This window comes from Hydractinia symbiolongicarpus, chromosome 10, assembly GCF_029227915.1.
Source record: "Hydractinia symbiolongicarpus strain clone_291-10 chromosome 10, HSymV2.1, whole genome shotgun sequence".
NCBI lineage: Eukaryota > Metazoa > Cnidaria > Hydrozoa > Anthoathecata > Hydractiniidae > Hydractinia > Hydractinia symbiolongicarpus.
The window spans coordinates 22,020,121-22,045,637 of NC_079884.1; the positions used below are offsets into that span (position 1 = coordinate 22,020,121).

General features: G+C 33.2%; 3 protein-coding genes across 3 annotated transcripts in view; all 3 read left to right on the forward strand.

Annotated features, from left to right (window-relative positions):
• Positions 1 to 89: 89 nt before the first annotated feature.
• Positions 90 to 5,236, forward strand: LOC130612426 (uncharacterized). The gene is made up of 6 exons (XM_057433730.1): positions 90 to 1,602; positions 1,683 to 1,996; positions 2,298 to 2,472; positions 3,061 to 3,389; positions 3,468 to 3,627; positions 5,100 to 5,236. The coding sequence occupies exons 1-6, from the start codon at positions 1,527 to 1,529 to the stop codon at positions 5,228 to 5,230; spliced, it is 1,185 nt and encodes a 394-aa protein (XP_057289713.1). The 5' UTR covers positions 90 to 1,526; the 3' UTR covers positions 5,231 to 5,236.
• Positions 5,226 to 12,115, forward strand: LOC130612427 (uncharacterized). Its single transcript, XM_057433731.1, has 3 exons — positions 5,226 to 5,601; positions 10,071 to 10,151; positions 10,629 to 12,115. The coding sequence occupies exons 1-3, from the start codon at positions 5,382 to 5,384 to the stop codon at positions 11,213 to 11,215; spliced, it is 888 nt and encodes a 295-aa protein (XP_057289714.1). The 5' UTR covers positions 5,226 to 5,381; the 3' UTR covers positions 11,216 to 12,115.
• A 3,666-nt stretch (positions 12,116 to 15,781) lies between these two features.
• The window catches only part of LOC130612283 (uncharacterized), a 28,145-nt gene continuing 18,409 nt past the window's right edge, over positions 15,782 to 25,517 (forward strand). Inside the window, exons 1-4 of the mRNA XM_057433591.1 lie at positions 15,782 to 16,182; positions 20,613 to 20,706; positions 20,803 to 21,147; positions 21,487 to 21,825. Coding sequence (XP_057289574.1) covers positions 15,856 to 16,182; positions 20,613 to 20,706; positions 20,803 to 21,147; positions 21,487 to 21,825 — 1,105 coding nt within the window. The 5' untranslated portion in view covers positions 15,782 to 15,855. The remainder of the gene's footprint in view (positions 16,183 to 20,612; positions 20,707 to 20,802; positions 21,148 to 21,486; positions 21,826 to 25,517) is intronic.

The window sequence follows — 25,517 nt, forward strand, 5'->3', positions numbered from 1 at the left end:
TTGATCTATCTTATTTGTTTTTGAGTTTGTAAAGAAAATAAAAACATAACCGGTTGTTAACATGTTGTGACAAATAACAGTGTGGCTAATTTTCATAGAATTTCTAGCAGCACAATCTTGTGTATATTTTTTATTGACTTTAGTTTTGTGGTAGTAGAAACTCTCCCAAATGCAAATTGGTAATATACTTGTTTAAATAACATAACAGGAAGTCGGCAACAGGACGAAGACAAGTTTCTGAAGTTTTTGGTTGCATATAATATTGAAATAAAAATGCTTATACAAATGATTGGGGTAAGGACGTGTCACGAAAGTTAATGAGAGTTCTAAATAACTAAAGGAAGAAAACATCTCACGGTGATGTAAATAATCAAAAACCGTGGCTAATCACAATAATACAAAGAATTGTAGGTTAGTATGGCTGTAATAACCGCATCGACATGGCGCTAATAAAGTTTTTCTCGACATTACATGTGAATATTACTTTTTGAAGTGTTTATACACTGTATGGTCGCCTTGTGATAGAGCCTTCGCTTACAGTGCGGGAAGTCTTGGGTTCACATCCTGGCCGACTCATGCCAGAGTCTATAAAAGTGTGAATCTATCCTTTCTGTTTAGCTTTAACATTAGAATAGGTTTTGTGAATTTTGATCCTGATTTTAACATTGTTAGAAGAGCCATCTGATTTAAGTTTTATGATCAGAGTCTGAAAAGCTTAAATGACAAAAAATATCCTTGCTGTCTCAGCTGGAAAATAGCAGGAAGGATCGTGGAGAACAAGTTTTAAACAGCTGTCGTTTCTAAACAAGATTTTGTGAATTTTTGACGAGCAACTGATCAATCAAATATTTTTTAAATAATAAAATATCCACGTCATAAATGTATAAAATCTTCAGAAATCTTCAGTGTGATTTTCTTTGATTTTTTTTATTTTCTTCAGCTGCGAAACCCTCTTTTTTTGGCTTTTACTATATACTTTTACTAGAGTGTTTTTCGATGGGTTCTTCTGAAGCGGTAGCAGTGAAAACATATTGTTATTATCATTGAAAATTGTTTACCGACTAATAGCCTAGCGGTAGAGCGTTCGCTACCAGTGCGAAGGGTCGTCGGTCAAACTTCGGCCGAGTCATGCAAGAGACTATAAAAGTTAAAATCTATCCTTACTGTTTAGGCTTCAGCATAAGATTAGGATATCTTAATGCGTTGTCCGGTTTTCTGTGCTTGCACGACTTTTGTAGTTCAAATAAGAGCTTTAAATGGACAAGGACCACCTTTGCAGGACCCTCGTTGAGAGCAGTACCAATAAAAACTAAAGAGACTATCCTGTGTAAACAAATCTTAATAACAATAACAATAGTAATTTTTCATTTTCATTCCCTACATTACAGCTGCAAGCATTGGTAGTCGTAACGATCGCCCTTATTTTTTAATTGTAATGTCTTAAATTTTCATGTATCTTTAATCAGATATTTAAAAAATTGCAGGCATAATCCAATCGTGAAATTTCTTTACAGAATTATAATAGAATGAAACATGTATGGGTTTGGATCTTGCTGCAATGTTTTAAAGTTGATAATGCACTAATCGTACCCCTCGATCCAGGTAATGCTTTTTAGAAAAGGATAGTTCAGATAAATTATTTCATTATGATGTAATGTATTCCGGTGAATATTTTTGTATAGAGTCACAACAAGCAGTTGGTCTGGAGAGTGGAAAGATACCAGACCGGCAAATATATGCTAACAAAAACGTTGGCGTTTATAAAGCACGACATTGTCGTTTAAACAATGAGTCTGCATGGTGTATTGAGAATGACCCAAAAGCATTAGATGAATACTTTTCTGATCAACTTGCTATAAGTGTTGATTTTATATACAACCTTCAGATAAATGCTATAGCCTTGCAAGGCTATAAAACTTCTAGTTATGGTAATAATATTATAATTCGCTATTTTCATGGAGGATCAATGCAATATTACTCGGAGAATGGTTTAAAGGTAACTAACAAAACTCAGCCAGTATTTATGATAAAAATGTTTTAAAAAGTTATCCTTAAATTTTAATATAAGAACGATTTATACTAAAATCGACTTCTTCTGCAGCAGTTCCAGAACCGTGGCGTTTAGCGACACCTTTAGTAACCTATTTTACCATTGGCTTAATGTATTATCAGTTATTTAAGGCCAAACCTTAATCGGTTATGTGCAAAACTTGATAAATACATACCTGATAACAATTATCGTTTTGAAAATAGTTATTTTATCTTTATTTCAATACTCTTTTTACTTATTATTTTAGACGATTACTGTGAAAAACTTTAAAGGTGATAACTATGAATATCGTGTACTAAACCCACCAATACATGCATCAAAATTACTTGTACAGCTACCAACCGGAGTGAATACGAAATGTCTACGCATGGAAATGTATGGTAACTTACCTGGTAAAATGCCTCAACGCAAAGAGTTTAACGGTAAGAATGATAACAGTTAGTACATGCTTGTAAGTTTTGCACAAAACTATGCCGTTGTCAAAGCGTAAAATAAAGCAAAAACATTGGATCGATAAAGAAAGTAATTTTATGTGGACTCACAAATTACATAGGAACAAGTTTTGGGTTAGCCTGTCAATTTGGTGGAAGGATTTGGGAAAATACTCAAAACCATGTAACACCAGCATTTTCATATTCTACTGTAGGAATGTTTCATCCATAATAGGCTTCCAATCATCAAGGACGATTATAAACAATGCATTTTACTAGAGAATAAAACTGAAAACCACTATGGTAAGGAAAACAAATCGAAAATGTAGATATTATAATATCTTATAGTCTTTATTACTATCTTACTGTGAGCCAATTTAAAAATTGGGCGTTTTCAAATTAAAAGAACCGTTATAATCTCTCCCCAAAACATAACGTTGTCAAACCTCATTACGATACGTGTTAATTCTTTGTAACTTACCGATGCCATCAGAATTATAATTATACTAATTAATTTTTCCTGCCTTACGGGCTACACTCGTGTCAAATTGCCCTGTCAGAATTTATGTTTTTATTTAGAATGCACTAAAACGAACCTTGGTCTTGTAACAAAAGATTTGGGGAAAACATTCTTTACGCAGACCCGATTTCTTGCACAGCAAATCTCATTAAACGCAGAACATTTACCAACCAATATGCCATACGCGTGGTGTTTAAAAAAAGATAATATATCATCGCCTTACGAAGACTGGGCTTCTGTCAACCTTAAAGCTAAACATTTGATATATGGTCTTCATGTTGATGGTTTTAGAGATTTTTTTAAACCAAGTGACAAATATCTCCCAACATTCTTTAAGCTCCAGTACAGTTTAGATTCTAAGCTTTGGGCAGATTATGAAGGAGGAAAGGTATAGATACTACCTGCTAATTAAACTCCTGTTACAGTGGGTGAAATAAATTTATGTAATTTTTACTTTTTCCTGCAGGAATTACAAAGTTTGAACTACAGTTTATTCAGTGGAAAGAAATTACTGTTTAAAGTTCCGCTTCTGGGACAATATGTTCGAATCAGAATGAAAATTGAAAGACGTACCATAACATGCATTAAACTTCAAGTGTATGGTTGTCCAGCTATAAAGGCACCAGGTATCACATAATCCTAATGTAATAACACTCTATTAGTTATTGTCTTGATTGGTTAAAAAAATGAATAATAAATTATTTCAGGGTTAAGTCAAGGGTTAGGGTTAGATATACATATACATGTATGATACAATAGATTTTGTTTCTCAATTAGTTTGAGAGGAAAAATGTAATAAAGAAATTGTTACCATATTACTAGGAAATTGTGACTCGCGTTTGGTATTTCTTTTACCTAGGCGCAAGCCCCTCCAAACAGGCAAAGAATTAAGTGATTCTGCGTAGAGGAAATTTAACCGCAAATTTAAACCGTGTTTTTTTTCAATGGCCACCGATTCAACGAAAAACAGCTGAAGAAAGTCTGAAATAGAATTATAAATTACGAAGGCTTGCTAAAAAAAGATTTGTTTCTCACTTTAGAAGGATTAATAATGTGGTTATTTTTCAAACGATAGCTGGAACACTTCTTTAAAGATGAATACGCCGCAGCAATTATTTAATGGAAATAGTTTTAAGTTTTATATCAGATTTGTCTAGACATTTAAGGAAGAACTCTTTTCGTAGGCAAAATTTACCAAAAAAAAGTAACGTATTGCTCACAAAATGTTTGATAATAAATACTACGGAAAATTCATTGAATTTTGCATTCTTAGTATGGATTATGACGAGGTTGTCCAATCAGGTGAACAAGCTTTTCTGTCTGTATTCATGATAGGATTCCCTCAATTTGATCAAAAGATCCCACCTTTCCTTTTACAGGTGATTTCTTTATGCTCTCTTAATTTTAAAAAGCGTTAGCTAAAACGGTAACAGTAGCAGCATCTTAAAAACAGACCTATATACACATATTTTTCATCGAAATATACATAGTAAAATACTGAATAACATGAAAACGAAGTTTATTATAAACTGAGTTTTAGTTTCCAGCAAAACAAATATGTTTTTTTTACTTGAAAAAATATTTGCAAAATTAATATTTTATACAATGTCATTATTAACAACATTTGGTAATAGTATATATCGCTCAGATACTGAGCAGTTTTTATGTTTTTTTTTTTGCTATTCTTAGCGTTAAATGAGCTATACTAGCTAACTTTGAATTATAATACTTTGAACTATGATACTTTAGCTCAGAAGTTCACACACAGTATGAGCAATCAAACATTCACATCTGTCCAGTTTTGCATAAAAAAAAGAAGAAAATCTGTTGTTAGCACACCTCTGCCTCGTATATTGCTTAAAATCTTATTCGAACTTTTAAACCTAGATGTTTGGGAAGTAGAATCTCCAACAGTTATCAAGTACCAAAAAATAACCTTTTTCTTCTAACTTCTTTAATGATCTGTTACACTTAAACCATCTTCGACAGCACCCTAGAAGGGCTGGAACATCCTGTTTCTTATATATGAAATATAAAGTGTTTTTTTCCTGTGAATAGCTGCACTGCTTCTTTAAAAAAAGTGTGTCTTATTTTTCAGCTCGCATCTTCCATTACATGATATATCAAGGTGATTCCAGCTCGACGTACTCTTGGAAAGACACAAAATACCCTCACAATCCCACACTTAAAGAAAGATTTTTATCTCGTGAAACTGGCCTGCCTTACTGATGGAGAACACTTAAAAACTATAAGTCCATTAACTTCAAACTGTTGGGTTGGTTGGAATAAAACTTCACGCCCGAAACCATTAGTTGCTCTTACTTTAAGTGCTGTGTCAAGAATTTATGCTGTTAAGCTTTTAACATATGTAAATGAAAGTATGCATGCTGGCACTATTAAAAGATTTTCTGTGGAAGCTGGTAGATCTGTTCCCATACCGAGACTTGGTTATGTATGTGCTCCTGATTCAATGTACTATATTAGCCCACAAGTGATTGAGTATACAATAGATTTGGGAGGAGTATTGGCGAAGGTGATCAGTATCAAATTTGATTATTCTATGGAGTGGATTTTCTTGCGACAAGTTTCAATTGTTCAAGGTATGCCATGTTAGCCAGGTCTTAAAAGATATGGTTCACTTGTTTTCCAATGTTTTAACGAAATAACAGTTTGAAATCGGGTGCACAACCGAGGCTGTTATTTTTTTTGAAACCACCAGACTGAGCACTTGGCACACATAAACTGTATCGCACGTGTGTATAGGCGTAATACCCTTTTCCAAAAAAAACAACTGTATCACAACTTCGGTTAACATAAAAACACAGGTTAGACTCGTTGTTAACACTGGGCGAAGCACTTACTATACACTTTTCCAAAAATACTTCATCGCAACTTCAGTAAAACACAGGAAACAACAGTTACCCCGTCCAGCTCAAAATATCATTAAAGCATTTTATTTTGCGAAATAATTTTTCATAACAGTATTAAAAGGCGTAGACCTAACTGCATATAGCATGAAAATTAGTAATTACGAATTTTGTTGTAGCCAAACTGAATTTGGGCTATTTTAACTTTATTGCCAGAGCCACTTTAAAGAATTAGCTAGATAGCCACAATACAATAAAAGAATAATACTGTCCGTCCGTCCGTCCGTCCGACTGTCACGCAAAATGGTAGCTTAGCTGCGCAGGTAGCGAGACGCACGCAATGCGGTAAAAAAAGGATGGGCGAACCCGTGGATTTTTCTACGGGCTAACGACTAGTACTGATAATAATACTAATAATAATAATACTGATAATAAAATCTAGATAGGTAAGCATCATTTCCAAACAGATTTTTATTGTGGTTTCCTTTCGTTAATTATTCTTCCATTTCCATATTTTTTAGCATTCTTTCCCCCTACGAACTAGGTTTGTTTTCACCCAGCGAAATTTTAAAAATAGCAGATGTAGCACAAATGCGATTCGTCAATTTAGCAAAATGTCAATCATCACTACGGTAACAAAGCTGAACCGAATCGCCGAATAGCTAGCTAGATTTTTAGGATGCTCGCTCGAAATCTACGTTCAGAGCAAAAATCTTCAAATTGGTGAGTTCAAGATTTTCATGTGGCTAAAAAGCGTTTATTTATTTATTTATCCTTACATGTAAAATCATATAAAAATTAAAGTTAAAGCTTTTAGTAGACAAAAACAGACTTGGTAACATCGACGCCACAGCTTTTAAAAATTTAAATATTGTTTTAGATTCCTTCGTCCGTAAAAATCGGATTCTGCAGGGTATTGCCGGAATTTTCCGAAAAAAGCTGCGCGCAACGATTTATAACACGCAGAATACGACTATTATTAAAGACACTAAACGGGACATAGCCGGCTTCGAAACGACGGGTTAAGCCATCAGTAATGAAAGGTTGAGTGATAGGTTGAGCGCTTAAGTTCATACAAGAATGTACTTCCTGTCCAGATGGAGCGCTGTGGCAATTGCATACAGTATGTCGCAAATCCAGAGAAATGCACACAGTGTTTCAGCGAGAATAAAAGCACAGGTTACAATATGTTGTTGCCCGTCATAGCAAAAACAGTTGAATGGCATTTTTTATTTTTTTATTATGCGAAATAAGATCCCGTGGAAGTTTAAAACGAATCGGAGCACCAAACTGAGTGCTTAGTACAGGTAAACTGTTTCGGACACGTGTATAGGCGTGATACCCTTTTAATAAAAAAAAAAAAATGCAAAGGAAAAAGACCATCGTTATTCCATCCAGCTAAAAAAATCAGTCAGCTATTTTATTTTGCGAAATAAATTGCTTGAAATTTGCAAAAATGATCAGTGCAAATAAAAACACATTTTGTGGTTACAAATTTGCATGTACAAAATGCTAAACTAAGTTAAATTACAAAACAAAGAAAGGGTACAAGAAAAGGAAGTTTTAAACGTTTCACCGACAAACATATTTAAAGTTCTCTTTTGTTAAATAATACTTCTATACTAAAACTATCCGTACTATCGTCCTCGTCTTGTAGGTACTGCTCGATTAATCTAACATATAAAAGACATAGTTTTATTTTAATAAAAGCAGGTTCGAAAGTTTCCTCTAAGTTTGGATAAATTATTTAACCAGCTATTTAAGATAAAAAAGGAGGATTAGTTCTTCACCTAAGAAAGTTAAAGTAATGTCGTTATAAACCTGAGTTTATTTCTTCGTTTTTCCTCTTTAAAGCACAGACCGTTTTTCTGTAAACTTAATGATTCAAAAGAAGCCATCATATAATACAAGCAAAACTGATAAATTTTGTTAATATTCTTTTATTTCCATCTGCTAACGTGCCAAACCTTTATAACTTTTCTAAGCAGTTTTTACTGTTTCCATTTTTTTTCCTCTTTTCTTAATTGAACGTCGTGATCGATTTCTAATTTTGAGTTGCACATTTTGCGCGAAAAGTCACTTCAAACCCAGCACGTATATAATATCTTTTTTAAAATACGTGTTCTGCCTATCTTGTTGCTACGTTTTGTTTTATTTCTCCGATATAGATCTCGCCGCAAAGACACATTTACGTGTGGGAAAAGCTTTTACTTTAAAAATATATATTTTAAAATACAAAATGGCGAAGAGATTTAATAATCAAAGTAGTGTTTCACGTCAATTACATATAACAATAATGAGTGCATTTTACCGCCTAATTGGTGCGAAGATAGAGGCTCTAGTCAATTTTTAAGCAAATTTAACATTTTTTCACGCTCTTTAAGAACGCAATAACAACAATTCAAGCAAAGAAAAAGAAATTCAGCTTCAGCCACATGTCCTCATAACAAATGAAAATGGACAAAGATGGAAAAAAATCACGAAATAAGTCTTAAATGTACATTTAGTGAACATAAAAATAATATTATTATCATTATAACTTGATTTTTTAATTCCAATTAAAGGGCGGGAATAAAACAGACAAAAAAAATTCCACTTACGGAATCTTCTGAAAGTTATATTATTGTTCTATTCTCATCATAAAATTTGTTCTTGTTAATTTCTTTTAGATGGCGCAGATATTAAAGCGTTTTAACGAAATTGACAACTCTTTGCCAATCGCCCGTAACGTTTTCCGTGCACGAATTTATAACAAAGACAGTACATCGCTCGAACAATGGAAACTAACTACCCATGACTTTTTTTATCACAAAATTTTGACCGCGCAAAAAAAATTATACAGTACACATTCGTTAATTCAAATGCCGCGTAATTCGAAAATTCTCCATTTCGAACGAATTTTCTAGTCCCTTGAGTTTAGTCTAATAAAGTCTTATACTTTATGCTGCCTATTTCGAACGCCGAGCATTTATTGTTTGCTATTATTTTATAATTATTTACCCAGGATAGCCTTTTCAGTTCTTAATAGAACTGTCATCAATTAGTGCATTTTAAGCTCCCATTTGAGCTACGAAAGGTGCGCAAGCACAACAGCCGCTCAACTAGACAAACGCCTAAGATATCAATCCTATTTTCATACTAAACGGTGTTCTCAGACCTTCCACACCGGAGTTGAACGCAAGTGCACCAGTCGGTTACCTTTGCCGGTTATTGCTAATTCGAACAGTTTCTTCGGTCCTTAGGCTAAAAAAGTTCTTTAATTTGAACTGTTGTGCACTTATAAACTGAAAATGCAATGAAATTAAAGACATTTTTCTATTTTTACATTAATAGTGATAAAATTTCTTCGAACTTTCCAATAAATTTTACATTTCCAGTAAAATTGATTTTACAAGGTATCTAGTTTCCCAGTTACTTTTTACTTTGCAACAGTTGTAGTCGCCTGTTTAGAGAGAAAATGAAGTTGTTTTTGCAAAACGACCTGTCTTCCCTTTCGCCAAATGTCCAACCACTCAAATCGACTCTCTAGAAATTATCCGATTTCTGGCTCTACTCGAACTAACTGTCATCGTAAAAAATCAGCAGAAAACAAAAAGCATTACGTTTTAATACATGATGGCGAATATTCAAAGTCAGAAGAGTTCGTCGAGTGGACTGACCGACGTGAACTTTGGCAAATTGTAGAGTTAATAAAACGGTTCTCCTTATTTTTAAATAATGGGGGGATGGTTTAATCATGTGCAAATCCAATGAGTATAGTAAAGTACAGTGAAATCGAGCATAGAGTGTGTTAATGAATTAGTCTTTAGAGAAGAACGCATCTGGAGATGACACACATCAAATGCAAAAAAAACACTATCTTTCGTAAAACATAAGCAAGTTTCTTACAAGAATTGTTTATATGAGCCATTGTTTAGTGTGCCGCTACAGAGAGGTCAAATGTAGTGGGTAATGTAAATTACAATTGTTAATGCAAATATAAAACTAAATCACTAAATGGAGATGTTGATATAAAGAGGCTTCTGCTATAGTGTGTGCTACATGGAAGCTTTCTTATGAGAGTTTGACCTTCATTCCATGTGCATTTAAGACAAGTGTCCGTTGTAAAGAGATAGCCACTGTTAGAAGGATTAACCGTTTCTATCCTTCCTTAAATGCCTTTTGTTACTTATACGTACAATTTTAATTTTTATTAACTTTAGAGATTCCGGTAGCTACGGGGGCGTTAAAATTATCACCGAAATATCTAACATGCAAAACACCGGCTAAGCCAACAAAACTTGGTAAGCCACACTGCGAAACATATACTTATTTATTTAAGACTAAGAGAAGTATTTGTTAACCATGTTTGCTGAATTGTTTTTCTTAACTATTTGTGTGTTCAAAAGTAAATTTTGTTACTTTTTCTAACTTTTATTTAGTTTTAATTTTTTAGAAACTCTTTATAATATATGCCTAAGCGTTGTCATGGCAACTATGTTTTTGTGTTGAGTGAAATTATGTCGGGTTTTTTTTTCAATGAAAATACATAATTTTGCATTAGTAATTTTTTGTTTGCCATAATGGTGTGACTAAATTCTGAGCATTTAAACAAATTATTCACGAATATCAAATTTGCGGTAACTTAAAAAATAAAATCAGTATTGAAAAGTCTAATAGAATGGTAAATGTCTTAGTTGAAAATTGAATTCATGAATGAGCCGAAATAAACCCTGCATTCTATTTCCTTATTCACTAATTTCAAAATGACTTTTTTATAGATGATAAAAAGGAGAAATTACCTTATTACTTGCCTTGGTTATCACTCCCTGCGTTGTTAGTAGTTGCAGTAATAGTAATTTTAATGTTACACCGACGTCGTACCAGACGAGACAAATCAAAATCATCCATAAATGAGCACTATGCAGGACTAAAAAAATACAAAAATCCTACCTATACAGATTTAAAGGAAAACGAACGCCAGGCTTATCCTGATTTACAAAACCACGAAAGCCCTGAATATGCAGACTTAAAGAAGAGAGAACGCCAGGATGGTGCCGGTTTATTAGAGCACGACAGCCCTGAATATGCTGATTTAACAATGGACGTTAGCTATAGTTATGTAGATGTTGAAGGGAAAGAAAGGCATGGTTATGAAGATTTGCAAAAGCACGAAAAGTCGAACTATGTGGATTTACAGAAACACGAAAAGCCGATCTATAAAAATTTGCAAAACCACGAAAGCTCTGGCTGCGTAAACTTTAGAGAAGACGAAAACTCTGTTCGCAAAGATTTAAACAGACATGAAAGCTCCAACTATGAAGAATTGAATCACGATTATGAAGTAGAAATGCCACCAGATGTTTAGATTACTCTATTTTCTTTAGTCAATTTACGCGACGCAAAAATGAAGTAAGATTTTCTCTAATAGACCTTTCCCAAATTTCATAATTACGTCAAACTAAAGAGGTGGATACTAAAAATGATTCTTATCCCTAAGTTTCTTAGCAAAAGGTAGAACAAGTTACCTATTTTCGTAAATATTTCTGTTCGTTAAGTGTCTCAACTGCGAGCTGAAAGTTTCAGTCAAACCCTTCATATAGCCGAGTTTTTTTTAAGAATAGCTTCGTTTTCAAAATAATTATTTTCTTTAAATCTAAATAAAATCCAACCAGAATATTATATTGCTCTAAAAACTTCAGCTTTGTCATGATAATTTGATATCTGAATATCCTTATTTAAAGAGCATTGAACCATTATAAAATTTTGGATGACGTTATAATTATTATAATTTATGAAATTCGATAAGGGTGTAAAATTTGAAACTTGCAACAAATATAATTCAAATGGAAAAATAGGCCAACTAATAGCAAAGTAGGTACTTATTTATTTTTCAGTGTGTTTCGTCATTATAGAAAGTATGGTTTTAGTCAAATAAAAAAATATTTGGTGATATAAATATTTACCACTTAATTAAACGAATACTATTTAGCTAATTCATGTCAACTGATTTGATATACATGTTCTAAAATCGCATTGTGTAAAAAAGTAAACAAATATGATAGGTGAACAAGCTTTTTTGTATTCCTTAGTTTGTATTTATATGCAGCATTACAGATGTATAAAAATTTTGATTTGTTATTATTGTAATCCTTTGAAAATTCATAAATTTGTACAATAAGCCTTAACTAGCCTTCACAGTCTACTAACTGTATTTACTCTAGAGTTCCCGCCTCTTTAGTAAACCTGTCTTTTTGGCACGAGTTGCAAATGTAAACATGCTTTTCCAACAATCCCGCATGAAGAATTTGCTTTAACTTCTATGGATATTGTATCCTATCTACATTCTTCAACAGTCTTGCCACCTAGCATTGCAAGTAGAATTTTGCAACAATTTCGATTGCATGCGTTTTCATTGCACGGAACAACCTTGTTCTTAGGGTATCTTGCATCTTTTCTGACATGCGTTTATGCAACGAGTTTGATTAAGCCACCCTTCTCCGTTGTAGTTAAAATAATAAAAAACATGGTGATGTTCTTTTTGAAGTTAAAAATATTACCACTTTTCTGTTTAGTCATTGTCCTTAAATAATATACGTATTATAATGTTATGAATTTATTCGTGGCTACATTTCGATAGTTGCAGCTGTCATCTACGGGCAATCTTTAAAATCATCTTTTGTTACTTATTAGTTGAAGATATAACTATAGGGACAAAATAAACCAATCAGATTATAGCAATTAAAGTAATTACCTTTTTGCGGTCCTTCATAAGTCTAAAAGTTCGCTTTATGTTACGTTTCACTCGAATCGTTTTGCTCCTTTTTTGAATAAAAGGTATTCGCTCTCGAAAGTGCTGGCGACACATGGAAGTGGATAAAAAATATTATTAATTCAAATATTTTTGACTATACTATTTCTGGTTTCTTTCACTTTTCTTGGTGTCCAACTGGACTCGCGATTCATGGTATTTATATTGTCCAAGTCAATAATATGCTAATTCTTCCAACTATGGACCCTAATCTCATTTTTGTCTGTATCGGTGTTGCGTACGGCTTTTTCTATGCTTCTGTACACGTTAATTGAACATTCGTTTAGTTTACTGATATAAACAGCATCGTAGTCCTTGTACGGGATTTCGTAGACAATATTATATTGATTTTCTAGACGTATTTTGCCTTTGGATTCGACATTATACTACGTAGCGTGATTTTAGATAAAGGTATAAAGGTATAAAATTTTGCGGGTATTTGATTTCGCGAAATTCAATACCCGCAAATAATTTCAACATTTTGAAATCGAAATTCACCAAGATGTCAATTATAAGGCGATTAGCAAAAACAAGGATTGCAGAAAACAGTGGAGAATCCTCAAAATGAGCACGATGGTGAAGCATGCAATTCTGTTAAAATCAACGATTCTCCTCCACAAAGATCTTCTTTAGCATCACAGAGGGAAACAGGATTAGGCTTAGTTGATTACAATGCCATCACTGAAGAAATTGAAAAGTCACTAAAGACAAAAAGACGTTAGATTTACCAAAAGTTAACTGTTGACGAACGTTACCAGACTAATAAATTCTGAAAGTGGAAACAGTGCTGCTATAAAACAAAGACCTTAAAGAAAGTACTGTACGCACGCTTAAATCAAAATGAGAAATTTAGGTGAAAACAGATGTAAGAAACAAACGTTATTTGAATAAGATGTTACCAACCATACAATGAGGACGTCTCTTGTTACAGGGCGATTAAAAATATCTAGGAGCTGCGACTATTGGAAAAGTCGAAATTCCAGAAGAGAAGCAAATATCCTTTTTACGTCCATCTAGTTGAAGACCATGATATCACACAATCAATGATTTTAAATCTGGATCAAGCGCCGGTCAAGTACGTTTCTTGTGGGAAATCAACACTTGCAAAAAAATCGTGTAGCGCGGTACCGATAGAGGGGGAATCAGATAAACACATGCTTGATGGTTAATTCCTCCCTATGCAGCTCATATAAACTGGAAAAATTAGCGGAGTATCCCAAAAGTAGAGTTCCCTAAGGGATTCTCTCTGAGCGCAAACCCAAAACATAATAACAACGTAGAAGAGTCTGTCAAATTAATGAAAGAGATCGTTATTCCACACTTCAAAATTTAACGAAGGAGGCTTTGGAAATTAAGCATCCTGAACTTCTGATTATGGATGTATTCAAGGGACAGACAACCAGTGCCGTCAAAGATCTTCTAAAGGAGAACAATATTATTTTTATTAAGGTATCAGCAAATGGGTGGTTAAAAGCTGGGATTACTGACGAAATAGCAATAGGCATATCGAAACTTTCGTCTTTTAGATCCTTTTCATGAGAGTATGATCTACAAGAAGCGTTGGCCTCAAGTAAGTCCCGTTTGAACAAGGGAGTAACATGGGATATGCCAAGTGATGATGAAAGTGCATGGGAAGATCCGGATGATCCTGGATATAATGACGACTGGAATAGTTTGGGCGAAAAAGTGATTCGGGTGAAGAAAGTCAAGCTTGCGAGAAAAAAGTGCATTTGATTTGTTTAAGTGAAAAAAATGCACAAAGTCATGTTGAAACCTCAAGTATTTGTTTTTTTCTTTTTTGCATTTTAAGCAGAAAGTGTGGTATCTTTGAAAAATTCATAGCTTCTGATGACGGCACAGAAAAGTGCTGGCATAAGCAAAAAATTATTCCCGCAATTTTGTACCCTTAATGACTTACTATAAGTGGCACTAGTTTAATTCAATTTAGGCAAGCCTATCGAAAGTTATTTACAGAAAACGGAACCCTCTCTCCTCCTCCAGCCCGGTCATAATATGATAATATGTGTAAAAAAACTAAAAAAAATAGGGTTAAATTATAACTACTTTTTATGAGAATATATTAGTTTCAAAAGGATAAACACATTTTTGTTTTAGTGTTAATAATCTTAAAACTATCTTTTAGTCCGTTTGAACCCAGGTTAAGCGTACAGTTGATAATAATTGACATACGAAAAATTGAAACTTAATATTACTTGAATTGTTGTAAAAGCAGTAGTGTAAGAAACACTTCCGGTGGACCCCAAGCAGGTTGTAAGTGCCGGTGGGACTCTTAAACCTCCCTTTGTGTCATTCGTGAAGAGTGCGCAATATTTGGCACAAAGTTTTAAGGATTTGTGCACAAGGACTTTAGTTGCAATAACATGTCTTACATGTCATGCAAAAAAACAGGTCACGAAAATTCACATTTTAACATCATGTGATACTGTTTTAATGCCTTATTTATGAAGGCTTGTATTGTATAGACTCCAAGAGGCCGGGTTAAAATGAGCTACATCTGATTGCTGTGAATGCGGAGGTTGATTCCTCTTCATTTTGGATTTATATAGCAGCCAAATATAAGGGTTTTTTATTCCGACTAGGTTTGGACCAACAATGATGTTAGGAAAGTAAATCTAACATATACAATAAGTGATGTCACCACTACATTCGTTGTGCGTATCGTTAATTGTATCAAATTTGAAAATCGGTTACACGTACAGTAGATTTTATTTGTTGGAATATAATCTACTATGTTTCATTGTTATAAAAAAATCATTCTTCATCACAAATTTCAATAACAGACCTGATTTCAAAAAAGAAGAAAGAAAAAAGGCGTCCTTCAGCAGGTTACAAAATATCTTAAATTTGTGTGGACTTAATGTCCCTGTGGGTTGACTCTTTTCTTGATAACTTCTAATTTTTATGCTCAATATATCTATTTAAAAGATGTGGTTATAAAGAGCCAAATGATTGGTGGATACAAAGCATCCATTTACCTATTTTGTTTCTTTCTTGTTGATTCTATTATTTACGACCTTGTTGCATGGTGAAATGAAATTTGAATTGGACAAACTTTATTCATGCATTATTCATCAGAAGGGAGTAAAAATTTTCAAACTTATAAAATTCTACAGAAAATTCTTCTGATAACAAGTTTGGGTAGATATAACTTGTGTCAACAAAGGTTTTATACCAACATGCTTTTACTTCGCTATTTTTATTTATTGTTTGCATGTTTTCATGTATCAACAAGTCATCTGTTGAGACAAAAAAGAGCTAGATCAGCAGTATTTCATAAGGTGTTTCAATACAAGGATACGAAATTAAATATCGCGCCACTGGAAACGATACCTGATGTCCTGCTGGAGGAAGATTGTTGTAACCATTGTTTAGCAAAGAACGGATGTGTGTCTGTGAATTATGAACGTAGTGGATTAAAACGTTGTGAATTACTTGCAGAGGATCGAGATACAAAAAACGAAACAGATTTTGTCAATGAGAGATACTTTTCCTACTACGATACCGTAAGGCATCTTTAGTTTTTATACTCCTTGATTGAAATGCTACTAAGAATTGCAATAATACTATCTTCGATCTTCTTAGCGGCGTATTATAAATTACGCTTTACGTCCACCCTCGTCCCCAGGATATTTTGCCATCTTAATATAATGTCAAAAAGCCCTGGGGACGAGGGTGGCTTATGTCATACCTAAATGACTTACCTTACCTGGACATCTGCAGAAAAATTTAATATTTTAATCTGAAAAAAATAGAAAATTAAAATATTCTTGAAAATTTTACAACTAGATTTCATTTAGCATTTCGTAGTAGTAGCTTAAGTAGCCTACATTCGACTCTTTTCGCGTTCACACCCCACAGTTATAAAAAGAGAATGTTGGCGTATTTTATCGCAGGTCTTTACCCGACATTGTGCAGGGAAGGATACGAAAGTTGCAATAACATACACAAAGAGAGTATTGTAATAAAGTATAAAAATATTTAACCTCCTTCTCAGGACGAGTTTGGGAAATATTTTAATAGTTTTCTAACTACCTTGATAAATTCGTTAAAAGACTAAAAATTGGAGAAAATCTATTTTTATCGATTTAACAAAGTTGATTTGTGTACATGCAAATTAAATTATATAAATCCGTAAATTATCGTTGCCGTGACTAGAACCTTGTCATCTATTTTTAATGGAACATTGAGGGGAAAATATGAAAGTGGAAAATATGAAAAGTGAAAATCAAACAGTTAGTTAGTTAGTTACCTTAGCAAAAAACAAAACAAACTTATTTATTAAAATAAGTAGCTATGTATGCGATTCAAAAAGATTCTTCATTTCATTAATCAATGATGAATATTAATGACCATTTTATCTTTTCTTCAGCAACTTTTTATTTTAGCCAACAAAAACGTTCGCCTCACTGTTCGTAGCCAATTTTAAGCAAAAAGCAAAACAATTATTTAACATAGGTTGAAAATGCGACCTTTTTTCTGCCTTAAATATGCAAAATAATTCTGAATAACTGCATAGTTAAACTTTGGCGTTATTTAATGTCACAATCGAGTCAGATGTGTCAAGTTATTTGATGTAAGCATAGCCAGAAGAACCAGCATAATTTTTCTTACCACCATGAAATCGCAATAGTTAAGGTGGAACCCCTTAAATTATGCTGGGTTTCAAACGATTTTTCTGCCGTCAGAATTCTGACTGCGCTTTCTGATTGGTTAATTCTGTTGTTCTTTGTTCACGTGGTCAATATCGGAAAATCTTTTGTTTTAAGCGACAATGGCTTTGCTCACCTGAATATAAGTAATTCTTGTATTATTTAACAGGATAACATGTGACCACACCGGCTTTGTGCTCATTGGTTGATTGTAATTCCGGGTTTGCTGTCAGGCGGAATTGAATTTTAGGGGTACTAGTCGGTGGCCCGTGAAAAAATTCACGGATTCGCCTGTTCTTTTTATACCGCACTGCGGTATAAAAAAAGTGTCTCACTACTTGCAGTACCATTTTACATTTAAGCTTTCGTTTGAGAGAAACAAAATTTGATATCCTTGATAAAAGCTTAGTTAACGAGGCTAATATAAGCATATAAATGGCTAAACTTTTTAACTGAAAAAAAGATATTTCAAGAAGGCAAAGAAAAAAAAGTTGCTCAGAAAACTTTCTACGAGTGTTGTGAATCTGTGACATGTTGTGAATATGTGAACCTACTGCCCTGTTTCTCAAAATTACTTGAACGGATCATGTACAATAGATTAGATAAATTTCTTTTAGAGCATAACATTTTATATGAAAAACAGTTTGGATTTCAACACGCACATGCCACTGAACATGCAATTGTCCAACTTGTTGACCAAATGCTCCAGTCATTTAATGAAAATAAATACACAATAGGTGTATTCATAGAATTATTAAAAGCCTTTGACACCGTAGATCACGAAATTCTAATAAAAAAATTCAAATCTTGAAGGTATCAGAAACATATCATTTGGTTTCGTAGTTATCTCTCTCAAAGAAAACAGTTTATAAGCTATGAAAAAGGTAAAACTGACTATGAACATATACTTTGTGGAGTACCTCAAGGCTCGATATTAGGCTCACTTTTATTTTTAATATACGTAAACGATTTGAAACGAGCTACAAAATTGCTGGATCCAATAATGTTTGCAGATGACACGAATTTATTTTACTTTCATAGCAACATAAAGGATTTGTTCGATTCTGTAAATACGGAAGTTATCGATATACATGAGCGGTTCCGTGCAAACAAATTGTCTTTAAGTATAAAAAAATCGAGATAACCTTTTTTCACAAATTTAGTAGAAGGGATCACATTCCTTTAAAACTACCAAAATTAGCAATAAACAATATAGAAATTGAAAGTGAAACAGAAATTAAGTTTCTTGGAGTAATCCTAGATCAAAATCTCGAAAATTATTGATATTCTTTGTAGAGCTAAATCTATTTTAAACCAGATGTGTTTAAAAAACATATAATTCTCACTAATTCACTCGTACATAAACTATGCAAACATTGCATGGGCAAGTACACACAGGACCAAATTAAAACCAATTTTGAGCAAACAAAAACAAGCAACTAGGATAATTTACTACCAGGATCATGGCACTCACTCAAGGCATTTTATGAAAGATTTAAAGGCGCTTAACATTTATCAAATAAATATCTATCAATACTTAATCTTCATGTTTAAAGTTAAAAATAAGTTAGCACCACAAACATTCCACAATAGTTTTAATTTAATAAATCACAATTTTCCGACTAGATTTCGTGAAAATAATCTAAGGCAGCCAAAAATTGTTAAGCAGCGAACTAGTTTTGCTACATCTAAAAGACGACCACGTCTATGGAACAATTTTTTTAGATAGAGATTTAAAAAAGTTAACACCATTATGTGTTTTTAATCAGTGTGTGAAAAATTTTATTGCGAAATTTGAAAACTAAGTTACTTTCTTTTAAACAACAACAAGGAATAATAACACGGCTTGATTTTTTCTTGACTTTATCGTTATTACCATCTGTGTTCAGATTTCGATAAATTTCACGTAGAAGCATCTCAGTTAAAGACTATTCTTTAAAGGAATGGATACCCTTCGAAGGTTTTTGAATTCTGTCTCAGAATCTTCAAGAGCAGAAATTGCGAACCGAAGGAGCCAGTGACTGTTGCTTCTAAGAAAGAGTTAGTCTTTTTTTACCTTTTTTAGGAAAGATCTTCTTACAAACTAGAACACGCTCGCACCATTTGTTTAAGCAGAAATCGACACATTGTGATATTAAACTTATATTTTTCCAAGAGGAGGCTACGTAGCTGCTTTGTCTTTAAGGACAGAATGCCCAATTCATTACGCTCCGGACTTGTTTACTGTTTTAAGTGTAGTGGCTGCAACGCCACTTATTATGGCAAAACAAAACGCCATTTTAAAGTCCGTATGTCTGAGCACCCAAGTATTTCTGCACTTACAGGTAAACACGTTAAACTTGTTCCCCAGGTCAGTGCCGTTCTCAAACATTTGATGTTTTGTAATTATTCTTTAGCATCGTTTCACGACTTCTCAGTATATTTGGAAAAGTCTAATGATCTTAAACTTACTCTGATGGAATGCCTTTGGAATTCTTCCTATTATATACTATTACATTTAGTATTTATCTCTACATGTGAAAGAGAAAGAATTTAGAATTAGTGTGAACATGCCTACTTGGGTGTTGGCGAAAGCTTGCTGAAAAGATATATTCTGGATATGTCACAGATTTTGTCGTTTTTTTTTTTTTTTTACATAAAAGTAAATATGGAATATGATACTCTCGCTCAAAACGTTAAAGAAAAGAGATTGTTGTGTTTATATATAAAGTGTTTATAGTTAGAATCTGAAATTTTAAGTGTAAAACACATTTTTTCAGGTAATTGCGCAGCAAAGTACGAGTGTTTGGTTCAGGCAGTAAAATTTCTACATTTCACTTCTTACTTGCGATAGGTCACCAATCGCACTTCTGCGATAAGTGACAAAATATAAGGCAGACTTTTAATTTCAGCGGTTGTCACCAGGAAGAGGGTAATCAAAGCATATCTGTGAAATAATTGCATCGTGTAAGCGATGCACAAAAGGAGAATAAAACAACGTAGAAGAATTACATTTATCTTATCGTAAGCTATGCAAAAAACCAAAAAGTATATGGCACTTGTGTCATTTAATTTCAGTTAGGAAACTTTTTCGTGCTCCACTTTCATAAATGTAAGACAATAGTAAAATATTACTAGCAAAAGTTTCAAAGATATGACGTACATGTTATGAATAAGCAAAAAGTTTTTCAGAATGTTATATTGGAAATTAGTTCGAAGTTTTTTGTCATCAACATTAATTTTGTGTTGTGTAAGTTTTCTAGAAGCAGTATGTGAGTTGCTGAGCTTTCTTTTTCTTCTTTTAGATTGTTCGGGATTTATGCAACGAAAAAGATTCTTGCTATCCATGTTCTTGCTGGTCGGCTGAATTTTATCGTTCGCCTTGTATTTGCAGAAAATGTAGGATTTTCTAAATACCCCGAATTTGTTTTATTTTTAACTATATCGTTGCAGGAATAACCTGAGAAATATAAACAAATTTTGTAACAATTTTAGTGCATGGTAAAATGAGACAACATTCTCCATCTTGGATAAGTTACATCACAATCAACATTTTCCACCACCGTGTTTATGGTATTGACCAACAAAATGGAGTTGTAGTCACCCCAGGAGCATCACCGACCAACGATTCCTATGCAATTCTTGCAACACCTTGGGTACGTGAAATTAAATATCGCAGAAATGGAATTATGTGTGCACTAGATGGCGACAATATTGTTCATGTTTGGAAAGGTTCATGGATAAGTAAAGACGTACATGGTCTATCTTTCGATTGTGCTGCAAAACACATCCTCGCCATCGATTTATCAACGTTTGAACTTCGTTTGAAAGAAGACAATAGTAAGTATATCTTACTTTATATAAAGAAAACAATTTACGAAAAATGGGTTTTCGATAAATCACACTTAGTTCGGTCTATATAGCAGCACTGAATTGACCACAATATAAAAGAATGGTAAGCTCTGCCGTTAAATATTAACTTAAATCAAATATCTAAATTTTACGATTCGTAATATATATGGACGCAGTTCTTCTTAAAGACTTCTTTCTGAACCTGTTATTAAAAAACGCATAGCATAAAATTCAATTTCTAGTCAGAGCAGCAACTGTAGGAGAAATGTTAAGAAACAATCACAAAATTCTGTGTTTTGATTTTACAAAATTACTTCTCTTTATTAGTTGCTTTGACTAAAGTTGCTGCAGGTGCGATATCGAGAGTTCAGGAATATGGGAATCACTGGTATGCCATTGGCAAAGATTGCAAATGCATTATGAGGCACGAGACAACTCCTTCTCCAACTGTAAATAAATGGGAAATACTAACAACAAATCCAGGATCTTCTGTTGAGTTCAAAATTGCATTTAACGGTATTATCTACTCACTACACGAAGATCAGAATATATACGAATGGTATGGAAATGAGAACAGATGGATTATGATATATCAAGGTCCTTGCATTCATTTTGATGTTTATCATCTTATATTTTGTGTAACGTCAGATCACAAAGTTAAATCAAGTATGTATACTTTTTCTTTTTAAAACATTGTTCGGTTTAGTTACCGTAGACATCTTAGTGGTCGAGTGGTCGAACGTTCTCTTCCAATGCATAAGCTCCTGGGTAAATTCTCGGCCAAGTCACACCATGGTCATAGAGAGAGCATAAATGTGTAAAGCGATCCTTTCTGCTTAGTGTTTATCATGAGAATAGGATTGATTATCTGAGCAGGTGGTCTATTATTTACATATTTCGCATCACATGAGATTATACATAATTTTCATGTCTTAGATATTCCATGTCTTTGCGTCTGTTTATTTATGTTAACCCTATTATAAGTAGGCTTTATAGATTCGCAACCGTTAAATTTATAAAACAATGATGCATAACAAAATATAGTCCATTTTTATATCACACATTTATAATTAAATACTTTTTTTAAATATGTTTTATATGACATTTCAGCGTTTCTTGTATGATAGCAGTTGTAAAATGAACCTAAAGTAAGTAAGTCATATTTGTGAAAATTTTTTAAAAGAAAAGGCTCGCTTTCAGCATTCATTCAATTTATTAACGTTGTTAAAATCCAAAAACTGAGATATTTCCAATTTGACACATATATAAGTTTCTTTCGACACATTTAGTATTGATTTACAATATAAAATTTACAAATATTGCATTAAATCACTTTAGGCATGCTTTTGTGTTACCAATCTATTTTTATTTGTTGGCGAAACAAGAAAACAAAACTTGTTATAGAACTAAGCTACAAACTGCTACATATCATTGTTTTGCAAGTTTTATAGTGATTTCAATTTTTACTCTTATATTTACTAGCCATAGGTCAACCTAATCTGCCGCCCCAACCTTATTGCAATAATACTAAACAGGCCCACTATTTGATCAAATTTTATGAGATAATTTGGTTCTCACGTTTCAATTAGGCCAAAAATTAAACAACTTGCTTATGAACCATTAGGGCACTCTCGTCCCAAGGACCTCTTTTCTCTTTTTTAAATCGCCAAGTTTTTCTACTTGGCCAGTGAATATAAGTCACGAGCAACACATTGTCTTAAATTTTCCGTTTGTTAAAAATTTCGCGTGTTTTACGGAAGAAACTTTCGCGAGAATTAAATTGCCGCGAAAGTTCTACCCTAAAGTAAATCTGAAGCCTGACCTAAAAAATAAGTTGTTTATATTTTGCTGTTTTGAAACACCTGAAAATCTATAAAAATATCAAAGTTTTGACTCTGTTGATTCAAGGCATTGTCTTGGTGCGTGTGTTTAACATATTTTCCAAAAAAACCAACCACTGGAGTTAATTGAATACAAACTATCTAACGAGTTAAATAAATTACAGCTATCATGCAAATCATCTATCAGTATCCAGTTGTCGTTACTGTTTATTGCACAGGTAAAATGAATACCTAAATGTCTAACTATTCCTTTTAACCTAAATTGCTGCTCTAACACAATTTCTGGAGGAAACTGAGAAACACTCATCATAGACTCATTAAATTGTACAAACAAAACATCACTGATTTGCTTGACTGATGCTGTGACTGAAAGTGTAATATTACAATTTTCACACTGTGCATTAGAAATAGAGTTACTCTGTGCTAGATACAAAGGCAATTGCTCTGGCAGCAAATTGGAAGATAATATACCATCTAAACTTACATAATTTTTTAAAACTTCATTTGAGACTTGAAAATTATTGTTACATGTGCTACATGACACACTGAAAAAATAGTTTGAAAAAATCTTATTTCTTTCACTAACTGGCATATCACAAAATACAGTACTTTGAAAAATTTCAGAAAACTGTGCATTGCAATTCATTGGAACAAAAGAAGGACATTTTAATCTTAAATACTGCCAAAAAACCTCTCTTAAAGAGCATAGAACTGAGGCCTCTGAGTTCTTATTTTGATGATCTTTAAATTGCCTAGTGACGTATTGTAATGATCCTATACAATAGCTGGTAAAATTATTTCCTACAAACAGATTCGAAACACAATGTATCCAAGTTTCAAGAAAACAATCTACAGCACTAGAAAATTTTCCAGCTGTATGGCGACAAGAGTTTAAAAAATGTAACTTATTAATCAACATTTTATAATCTGGTTCTCCACAACGGAGTTGTCTTTTTACTCCACAACGGAGCTGTCTTTGCTAACAATTCAAACAACTTAGAAATTAAATGAAAATATGAGCTCACCATATAAACAGACTTCTTTACCTCTTATACAAACCACGCAACTGATTATTTTCGCCACGCTGCCCAACACGAGGAGAGTAAGTACGCTACGAAGTAGCTTAATTAGCCAATTGGAGGAAAGAGCCAAAAACCATTCGACCAATTAAATATATTTCGCTACATAAAGTGCCCGTCGCTTAACATTTTTTGCATTTTTTCGCCAACTCATTGTCTTCTTCACTAATGGTCACATGTTATGTGATAAATATTGAGCAATCGAGACACGAAGCAAAAAGGCAGAAATCGAAAGTTTATACGGCTCGTCTCTCCCATTCGCCCTTCACACGCTCACACGCAGGGCCGACAATGCTGCCGCCCCCTTAAGGGGCGGCAATAAATAAGACCTCACTCTGAAATGAGCATCCACTTGTTCTTTAAAGGCGGAAACCTTTTACACCAGTTCAAATTTCGGTGTCGGCGACAAAAAAAAAAAAAAAAAAAATACAGTATACTCTCCAATTAGCGGACACCATAGGTGTATGACCAAAGTGTCCGCCTTTTAAAAATCTTTGCAGTTTAAGCCGTATATTAGAAAAAAGCCGATTTTTGTATCACAAAGGAAAAATAACAAATGATAATATAATATTAACATAATGATAACGAACCAAACTTTCGATCGTTAAGGCTAAAATACCCGGTGAGTTTCAACGGACCGTTTAAATGCAAAAAGCAAAGATGTACAACTTTTTTCGGTTTTGTAAGTTTTTTTAAAAGTTGGACATGTTCAACTTTTGCTAAGTTTTTTCTATTGAAATTAACAGAATGATTAATGAGCTATTGTCCAAACTTAAGATTTGAGCATATTTTTTCAATTTCTAATCATAACCGCTTTTTTCTTCAAACATTTACCCTGCTTCTATAACAATACCCGTTAATTATTTTTTGTAACGTGTAGACAGGTATATTACCTTTTTTTCTCAGATTAAACTTACCGTGTATTTTAACCTTTACAGATCTTTAAAGTCTTTTAAACAAGTTTTAACAAAATTCGTTAGATGCATGATTAACCCTACCGGCTTTTTTAGGGCTGCTTAAAAACTTTGGTGTGCACATAGGGCACATGGTCCTTTAAAATGACTCAGTTAGTCCATGGCTCTGAAATTTTGACTGGATGACATTTTAACATTAACGTACCACTAAGAAAAATATTTTGTAAAAAAAAAAAATTCTGGCCAGTACACACAGGGGTACAAATCGCGTTGTCGGCCTTTTTGGGTAAAATGGACCGAAATGTAATAAAGAGCGAAAATCAATGGGTAAAACATTGTCTGCCATGTTATTCTCTTTTATTAGATTATAAGTGGTTAGTCTTGCTTCTCAACCACTTATATGTTGAAAAATCAATTTGTATTAGTGAGGAGGACTTCACAGATTAGAGATATTTTCGATTTTTTTTAAAAAAAAATTTCTAAGTTTTACATTTTGATGAGAAATTTTCTTATCATAATAACCA